Source organism: Osmerus eperlanus, chromosome 3 (assembly GCF_963692335.1).
Source record: "Osmerus eperlanus chromosome 3, fOsmEpe2.1, whole genome shotgun sequence".
Taxonomy (NCBI): domain Eukaryota; kingdom Metazoa; phylum Chordata; class Actinopteri; order Osmeriformes; family Osmeridae; genus Osmerus; species Osmerus eperlanus.
The window spans coordinates 10,835,303-10,845,251 of NC_085020.1; the positions used below are offsets into that span (position 1 = coordinate 10,835,303).

Genomic DNA, 9,949 nt, shown 5'->3' on the forward strand with positions numbered 1-9,949 from the left:
CTTCCTGGACTCTCCTTTGTCTCAGGACAGAACAAAATGCACTTCCTCCACGTTTTCACCATTAGCCATTAACCAACAGTCACAGCCTGGATTATCTTTTCAAGTCTATCAACCATTAGTACCATTTTAATTTCAACATAAAAATTAGGCTCCGAAATCTACATATGCACCTAATATCACTCGTCAGAGGACGACAGTTTACCCATGTATTAGCATTCTGGTTGGACAAAGCTATTCGGTCTCAACTGGCTCAATCTTTCTAATCACTTCTTCATAACCCTTTACATATTTCTTTAAACAACAGTAACATCTGTGAACTCCCACAAAATAAAAAATAAAACCATCGAACATTTCCAGACATAAACAAAAATATTCCTTAAACAACATAACATTTCCGTTTGAACACATAACTTTCTATAAAAGTTTCAATAACCCCGGGATTGTAATTCTTAAAATGAATACCGCTTTTATTGCCAAAACTGGCCTTTTACCAATTATCCTACCCAAACACTAAATTTCCAGCGCGTTATTCAACAACGAATCAAGCTCATAATATAGAAAATCGGTCTGTACATAATTTCCAAATCAAGAGTATGGCAACTCACAATATTTCCTTAAGTTCGACAAAGAAACAGAAACACACATCTGTTTTCCCAACCAATATACTTCACAATTCAACGTCAAATTCTCAATAAAATGAGTGATATATATATTTTTTTTTTTTTTTTTTTTTTTTGCACTCACGTGTGGGCACTGCACGCAGAATGAGCTTCACTGAAAGAATCAACTTCCGCTAGGCTCAAGCGCATGCGCCTCTTTTCAAGTGGAGAATTCAGTCAAAGAATTAACATTAGCATTTTCAAAACAGAATGCCTCCGTCTTCAAAAACAAATGCCTTCTGACGGTAATAAGACCGATGTAAAGTCTAACATCAAACATATAACGGTTAACACAGAGTTGTAAAACAATCGACTCTCCTCTACCAACAGTGTCAACCGATAAACATTGTACGCCACCATTTCGAAACTCAACTTCCGGTCACGAACCCCTCTGATTTTGCGAGTTCGCTCACAATTTCCAAAAAAACTTTCAACAGTGATGACACATCTCCGGACATTCACGTACATTTTGCTCAAATTCCCACAATTAAAGCACGCATTTTGGATTGACCTTACCTAGCAATTCGTGCTGGCCTACATGTTTTTTTCAACAGCATGTCAACACGCTCTGCATCAGCTTTGACCATAGCCCACAACACCACTTATTCCAAACACAACAGGGACTCAAACCCTTTGTTCCAGAGAGGACTTTAACCTTTCCTTCTTCTAAACACAATGGCAATTGCGAGTCAAGGCACAAGCTTCAATCCTTGCGGGAATCCAAAGCAAATCTATAAAAAACATTCCAGGATCCTACTTTCTTGATTTTTTCCTAGATATAACCGGCTGTCAGAAGAAATGGCAAATGTCTGACCTCTTCGTATTCTGTTCTCGCATTCCCGCAAAACCCTCATGCGCCCGCGCATCCTGCCGCAACACCCCTGGCTGCGGATGAGGCGAAATTTGTTTGCGGAACAGAATCTGTGGGGAAATAGATGAAAAATTCCCCACACTATTCTGTCCTAATATTTCTTTATCCCTCTACCTATCTCCATCCAATCAGAAAAAAAACTCTCCAATCAGGCTAAAATCTATTCTTTTCTCCACTTCAAAAAAAAAAATTGTGTATCTATTTCTCTCCACGAACCCATTTCGCAATACAATAAGGTCCTTAAAACAAAACGACTCCACACTCGAAAATCCACATTTATCAATCCATATTTGCATTTGCAATAAACTATCGTTACCATACTTTTGCTTCATGTAATCGATGTTTGGACAGGTCAATTCTGTCTCCAGACCATTCATTTTCAGAATTACAATCCATAAACGATAACCAACAACGGAAAATAAAGACACAATTACTCCTTTTTGTTTCTAAAAACAATTAAATTCCGACTTCCCAACTTTCAATGAAAATAACTGCACAATCTTAAATTACAAATATTCAAACCGAAAAATAATTAAAGTTATGAAAAATAATTAAAATTTTGATTTTTGTAATTTGTATATAGGTTGAATAATAGACACCATTAGTTACTCATACTTCTTTTAACCTCAAAAAACATAACTTGCAATTAAAACAAAAATGAACACGCGCGCGTTACTAACTTTGAAATTTCATAATTCAGGCCTTTCTTCACTTTTTCCCTTTTCTTTACTTTTTTTTTCAGCCACAAAACGTCCAACGGGCGCCCCCCCTGGCCCTGCTGTCTCACGCATGGCGGAAGAAAAGGCGGCTTTTGCCGGAAGATCAATTCGCCGAGGGGAGCCGCCTGCTGAACGCCGTAGACCAATCGAGGATCCCCCTACTGGCCACCAAGTGAAATGGCAGAAATTCCAGTGGCACTGTGCAGATTTGAATAGTCAAGAGATGGCGGTTACAATAAATTTATTTTGCTTATACAGATCATGATTTAACAAAGTACTTTGTGATCAGTCATAACGAAGGAGGTGCTAGCCACAGGTCGTTCGCCAGAGTGATACAGAACAACCCCAAAACCCTGCCTTATATAAACTTTAGATCAAATGGTTATTCTGAACTCTGTGATTGGTCAGCACTGCTCAGTGACAGTGACTTCATATCAAGGTCCCACGATTCTTCATTGTGGCCTCTCTCCCCAAACCAGTAGATAGTAAAACCACAGGGGTTCACCAGTCAAATGGTCAACTGTCCTTTGTGTGGGCCACTTCAAACAAGTCTACAGGAAGGGTCAGAGCAGCAGATCACAATAACAATACAGTTGAATCCACATTTGTCTCCAGACCAACTGTCTCTTCCCCCCAGGTGACAGAACTCTCTCAGGTCACCCAGACTTCCCGTCTCCTAGTTATAAAACTGCAAATGGCATCTCTACCAAATGTAGTTGACTCTTAATCAACTTTAGACTTCCGTTAAAACACATTCCTCATATATGAAACACACACATTATAACTGTATTCCAAAATTTCCATGACACCGCCTGTTGCCGACCCCTGCTATATGTTATTACTTTCAAGCCTGCCGGCCTCTCTGGGACAAACCCTTCCACACTACGCTTCCCCAGACTCAACACGAAAGGCCTTGGCCTGCTGGCTCTCTGTTTTGCAGAAGACGAGAAGATTGCCATCCAACAAAGCCCGCTCATGTAGGACATCTCCCACCACCTCCCAATTAATAGATTAAAATCCTGTGCTCCATAAGTCTAAACATCCTCATCCTTCCTCTTCTTCACCCTTCTCACTTTAGCCTGATTGGTCCTATCATCTCCACTCCTGTGCCCTCGACAGGTAGAACATTCCCTATTTTTTACCCCTCTTGTTAATTTGTGCCTCCCAGGGTTAGGGTTAGGGTTACCCTCCCCCCACTGTCATCTTCACTGCCCTCCGAGAGTAGGGGATTGGTGTTGCCAAGAGTCCCTGTGCGAGGGAATCGAGGGAAAACACTCACACAGACACACATACCGGTTTCCATAGGAACATGCACACCTGCTTGCAGACCGTCCCATAGGCTTTCAATGAGTATGTAATGTTTAGACATTTAGATGTTAGATATTTAGACATTGCATATGTGAACACATTCACCATGCTAGTAGACTATTCTGTAGGAACCATGTTAACTCAAAATATCTGCACTCCCTAAATCCATCTCTGATACCTCTCACTCACACAGAAAAAACACATACCCCAACACATTATAACAGAGACATCATACTTTGCCTCCTTGATTAAAATCTGCTATTGCTCTACTCTCCTTTTTTCTCCCTCTATCTTGCTTGGTTATTTTTAGCCTCCAAACAACTGGTCTCCTAAAAATGGGCCTGTGCTGTGAGGGTGGGGGTGAGGGGCACTACTATGACCGGCATCCAGTCCCCCAGCCCACTACAGAGGGCTGACACCACTCTTCTTTCCCTTTGTCTTGGGTGGAGAGAGGAAGTGAGGGAGCAATAGAGGGAGATTGGGTAGTTGTTTTTTTTCTGAAAGACACAACGTTGAGGAACCGACTTTGACGTGACCCTACTTTCCTCTCTTTAAGGGAAGAGGAGTATTTCTAAGCACTGGGTTGACCTTGCCCAGCCCAGCTTCTCCTGTGTGACTGAGGCCTGTGTGTAAGAGTACGGCTACTCTCTCAGAGTCTGGGGTGTGTGGTACCTCCATAGTTGACCACCAGCCATGCGTTCCCTGTGGTTTCTTCTTTTGCTGCCCTGTCTGAGTTTGGTGCCCTTGGGCCGGGCAGAGAAGGGCCTGGAGTTCCCTCGCTATGACGGGAAGGACCGTGTCCTCCATATCAACGACAAGAACTACAAGAAAGCGCTGAAGAAGCACAGCATGCTGTGTCTGCTCTACCAGGACGTCCTGCCCAACAGCAAGGAGTTGCAGAAACATCACCAGATGACTGAGCTGGTCTTGGAGGTAGGGGAGGAGGAGGAGAAGAAGAAGAAGCAGGAGGAGGAGAAGGAAGATAGAGCCGAGGAAGAGGAGGAGAGGGAATTAAATGAGGAATAGGATGTGTGAGGAGTAGAAGGTAGAAAGTGGGTGAGGAAAAGAAGCAGAAAGGGGGGGGTTAAGATATTGGGGGGAGTAGGGAGGTGGACAGAGTGAGGAGGAGAGGGATAGGGAAAGAGAAAAATATGATAATGAAGAGAGTTAAGATGAGGCCAAGATGTGAGTGGATGAGAGGCCTTTAGTCAATGAGCAACAGAGTATACTGGAAGGCAGTCACACAGCATGCCAGTACACATGTACTGGCATTAAAGTATGTCCGTTGAAGGTCAATTGTGAGCGTGTGCATGAGTGAGTTGAGTGTGTCTGTGTATGTATGCATGTATATGTCCAAGCTCCACGAAGCTGTCAGTGAAGGTTATTTCTATTAATGAATTGTGCCTCCACTATCTCCGTCTTCCAGTAATGTGTGCCTCTGTGTGAGTCACTCCTCCTAACCCATGTTGGCCCAGACAACCCAGAATATGTAAATGTGTGACACAGTTAAAGCACTGCAGCTTTAGATAGCTATCTAAGGTCCAAAGACAAAAAACAAATTACGTTCATAGAAGAAAAAGGTGCTCAAGAGTTGCTAGCAATAACCAGTAACCAATAGCAACCGTGTCTTCATTGTTGAAACTAATCCTCCAACTCGGCAGGACCTGGGCAGTGACATTGTGCCAGTGTCTGACGCTTCCAGTGGTCTCCAGTGTGAACTCCAAAAGTGGATATCAAGTTTCACACAGGACCAGTTTGGAGCCCGGCTGAGCTCTGCAGCAACAGTAACATGAGCAGCGTCCTCTAGCCTGATAATAGACCCAGCAATTTCACCCAGCAGGTGGAGGGCTAGCTACTTGTCTCCCTAATCTGCATTGTTTCTAAAAAACATTTGTAACTAGCTATAGTGTACTGTAATAGTTCATTCATGTGCTTTTATATACAGTATGGTGTCGCTCCTTTAGGGCTCTTTGAGTCTATTAGAAACAATTTTGGTTCCCTGTAGAACAAGCTCATTAAGCAGTGATTATGGTGGGGTCATCCACCAACGTTAATATTTATTTATAGACCTGTCCTGTCACAATTTTCTAGTGGTCTGTAAAGTTACCCCACAGAAATGTTGAAATAGCTGTCCCATATGTGGTCATGGCATCTAAAGTACATATACTGACGTATGTTGCAAATATGAGAGGCGTTAGTGTTAATATAAACAGTAGCAGAAAGCTGGCCATGGGCAGTAGGTAGAGAGATGAGATGGTAACAACTGGACCTCTCTCCTAAGCCCTATGCCCCATCAGCAATCCAACCACATCATAATAACCATACCTGATACAAAGAGCACTTACCACCTGACAATGTTCCAATTATTGAACCAGAATGACGCTCAGAGCCCTGCCAGTACTATAAGGATATGGATCCACCAATTAGGCTGCTTCCTTGCTGTTTCTATCAGGAAGATATTTTTAGGAGCACCAATTAGCTTTGGAATCATTACCAGAGGTCAGTGTCTGGCTGGGGCTAACTGATACAGTCATATCTGAGAGTAAGAGACAGACAGACAGAGAAAGGGAGGAAGGGTTGACAGGATTGTATAAGTAATTATATAGTGGTCACTGTGTCAGGGCCCAGGGCTACTTCCTGCTCTGGCCTGTTAGCTTGTCAATGATGTCACAACTGCTCAGCATCAGCTCTGGCCTTCTGGACTCACACCACAGACATTCCTTGTATGTGTGTTTGTTTGTTTGTGTGTGTGTGTGTGTTTATTCTAATTCCAGCCTTCAAATATAAGCCATTATATCCCTCTCGGCCCTCAATATTCATCATTATGTCCACCTTTCACACCAAGAGAGTGAGAGACCAGTCAGAGAGAACAGTAGGCAGCGTTGCAGTGGTCCTGAATTCGCCCTCTGACATTGTGCTCTCCCGCAGCTGGCAGCCCAGGTGCTGGAGGAGAAGGACATTGGCTTTGGGATAGTCGATTCCAACAAAGAAGCAAAAGTGGCCAGGAAGCTGGGTAAGGCTGCAACTGACCATTAAGATACTTACAACTATTGGTCACTGAGCTGGCTGTCAGTAACTGGGCTGTAAATCATGTGTGTTTGAACCCTGACTCCTCATCCCTGACCACAGGCCTGGTGGAGGAGGGCAGTGTGTACGTGTTTAAGGCTGACCACGTGATCGAGTTTGATGGCCTGCTGTCAGCGGATACCATAGTGGAGTTCCTTCTGGACGTGAGTTTTGGACCCTGGATCAGTTACTGTCAGATGCTGTCCTTGGTGGGGGGGAAGACTCTCCCTGTGTGCATCAGTTTTTTTTGGGCTCTGCTTGCCCTCTCTATCTCTTAGTCTCTCATTTTCCATCCCAGTTCCGATCCTCTTTATCTCTATCACTGTCTGTCCCTGTAGCTGTTGGAGGATCCAGTGGAGGTGATAGGGAATGCTTTAGAGCTGAGGGCTTTTGACCGAATGGACGAGGACATTCGCCTCATAGGATACTTTAAGAACGAGGACTCTGAGCGTGAGTATCTGTGGGTATGAATTAGAAAGAACTTTGGCAGCGTGTGTCTGTGTGTGGGGAGCCGCATACCCATGTGATGTGTTGGGGAATAACCAGTGTGGGACTTTGGCTGGTACCCTCTATTATAACAGCACTTTAAACGTCATCATATTCAGGGATTTACAGATCCAATTTTATCCTGCTCCACGCAGCTGCGAGGGCCTTCACTTCCATGTAACAACAGACTGTGCTAGTGTCTGGAGGCTTACGTCAAATCTTACTATAGGGGATTAGAATAATTGGTCAGAGTTCAGCTATTTAAGTTCTCTGATGTGTCAAAGACATTTTCCTAAAGGCCAGAGCAAACACACACATGCTTGCTATGAGAGATTAGAGAACACACCACCTGAAATATACAGTAAATGAAAGTTAAAAAAAAATCAAGCACTCATGTTCTGCACTCATTTCCTTTCCTTCACATTCCATCCTTTTATTTTCCTCATTCCTTCTGCTCTCCCTCTTCTCTCATCTCTTCCAGACTTTCTTTCCTTCAAGGAGGCAGCGGAGAAGTTCCAGCCCTACATCAAATTCTTTGCCACGTTTCAAAAATCTGTACGTCCTATCATATCTCAAGCTATAATTGAATCTATATAGCAATATTATCATATACATACATCAAATATAAAGACAAATGAGGTACAGGATTTCTGACTTACATCTACAAACCTTTAGACATGGAAATCTCCTATGGCCTCCTGTTCTCTCTGGCATATGAGTAGAAAGGCCACCCAAGGCCATGAACAGAGGGGTGATCCTGGTTTGGCCGTCTGTGCTGTTTCAGGTGGCCAAGGAGCTGACCCTGAAGATGAACGAGGTGGACTTCTATGAGCCCTTTATGGAGGAGCCAGTCACCATCCCAGACAAACCCAACTCTGAGGAGGAGCTAGTGGCCTTCATCACCCAGCATAGGAGGTAAGAAGGAGGAAGGGAGCGAGGGAAGGGGAGGAGAGATGGGAAGAAGAGGATGCAAGACGTGAGGGAGCTCCAGAATGGTGCAGAATGAGTTCACATTTCACACAGTACATGAAAGCCTATTGGGACTTGAGCTGATAGTCATTTTCAGTACTAGTTTCCTCAGTAGAGTGTTTCTGTCTGTGTTGTTTTTCAGACCCACCCTGCGGAAGCTGCGAGCCGAGGACATGTTTGAGACCTGGGTAAGAGTCTTATAGACAGAATCTTTTAGACAGAATTCACCCACCATCAAACCAGACAAACTCACTCATAATCTTATCTTGTTCTTAGGAGGATGATATAGATGGGATTCACATCGTGGCCTTTGCAGAAGAGGAAGACCCTGGTAATAAATCATATCTGAAGCATCATCTACAACATTGACCTGGTATAACAGAAAGGTACTGATAGGCAGATCTATAGATCTATATCTCCTCTTCTGTCCTGATCGGTCCTGCTTTGTCATGTCCTTTCCTGTCCCCTCCTGTCCTATCCTCCTTTCCCGTCATGTCCTACCCTGTCATGTCCCCTCCGGTTCTGTCCTGTCCTGTCTTGTTTTGTGACTTCTCAGATGGTTATGAGTTCCTAGAGATCCTGAAGGAGGTGGCTAGAGACAACACACACCACCCAGATCTCAGCATCATCTGGATTGACCCCGATGACTTCCCTCTGGTGCAAGAACACACACACACACACACACACAGACACACACGCACACAGATACATACACACACAATATTTGATTATCTTCCCATTCTAGCTGTCTGGCCAGGTGTGACTGTATGTCTTGTTTCTGTCTCCCCTCAGCTGATCCCCTACTGGGAGAAGACCTTCCAGGTGGACCTTTTCAGACCTCAGATTGGAGTGGTCAACGTCAGCGATGTAAGTCCACACCTAAACACTCACCTAGGGAGCCAACACCACCAGTCTTACACTGACACTTGTAACTTATCCTTGGATCTGGCCCCTGGCCACTGTGTCTGTGTGCAGGCGGACAGCATATGGATGGAGATGGATGATGAGGACGATCTGCCAAGTGCTCAGGAGCTGGAGGACTGGATAGAGGACGTCCTCTCAGGCAAGGTTAACACTGAGGATGATGACAATGAAGATGATGACGATGATGACGACGAGGATGATGATGATGATGATGAAGAGGATGATGATGATAATTCCAATAACAATGATGAAGATGATGAGGAAGAGGAGGATGAAGACGACGAAGAGGAGGACGAAGATGATGAAGATGATGAAGATGATGATGATGAGGATGATGATGATGATGATGAGGACGATGATGATGATGATGAGGACGATGATGATGATGATGATGACGATGACGATGATGATGAATAATTCATAAACTATTAATTGGAAATCATGATTTCATGACATCATTGTTTGATTTATCCAACCCCTGCAATGTATTCTACTCTTCAGTCAGCAGTGATTAAGTTCAGGGGGAAAGGAGAGAAGTTTTCTAGATTCCTTTGTGCATCTAATTAGAACCTCTCCATCATTGACCTGTCAGCCTCATAATCAGCCACATCATAATGTTCACTTTCCACTGAGACACAAATCCTAAAACCAGTGTTAAGACTTTTTTTTACTTCTCAGCGCCAAGACACAAGCATGTCCAACAGTGTGAGAAATTACTTAGCTGAGGAACCGTTTTCCAAGCCAAATAGATTAAACTGTAAATGGGTGAATTGAGAACAGTGCATCAGTGTCAACCTGATCTGTTGTTCAGTGTACTGGACTTCTAGAAGTTAGCTTTATAATTTTACCAATGCCTTCATTACCTAGTGTAAGGTGTACAGATTACTTTTTATCAATCTTTTCTGCTGTACATTTTCCTCAACTTCAATAAAGTCAACAAAGTGGTA

At 43.6% G+C, this 9,949-nt stretch overlaps 1 protein-coding gene across 1 annotated transcript; it reads left to right on the forward strand.

Moving 5' to 3' along the window:
- Positions 1–3,974: 3,974 nt before the first annotated feature.
- Positions 3,975–9,949, forward strand: casq2 (calsequestrin 2). Its single transcript, XM_062457203.1, has 11 exons — positions 3,975–4,490; positions 6,486–6,570; positions 6,687–6,787; positions 6,962–7,073; positions 7,591–7,664; positions 7,894–8,024; positions 8,221–8,266; positions 8,355–8,409; positions 8,635–8,735; positions 8,871–8,945; positions 9,054–9,949. The coding sequence occupies exons 1-11, from the start codon at positions 4,251–4,253 to the stop codon at positions 9,417–9,419; spliced, it is 1,386 nt and encodes a 461-aa protein (XP_062313187.1). The 5' UTR covers positions 3,975–4,250; the 3' UTR covers positions 9,420–9,949.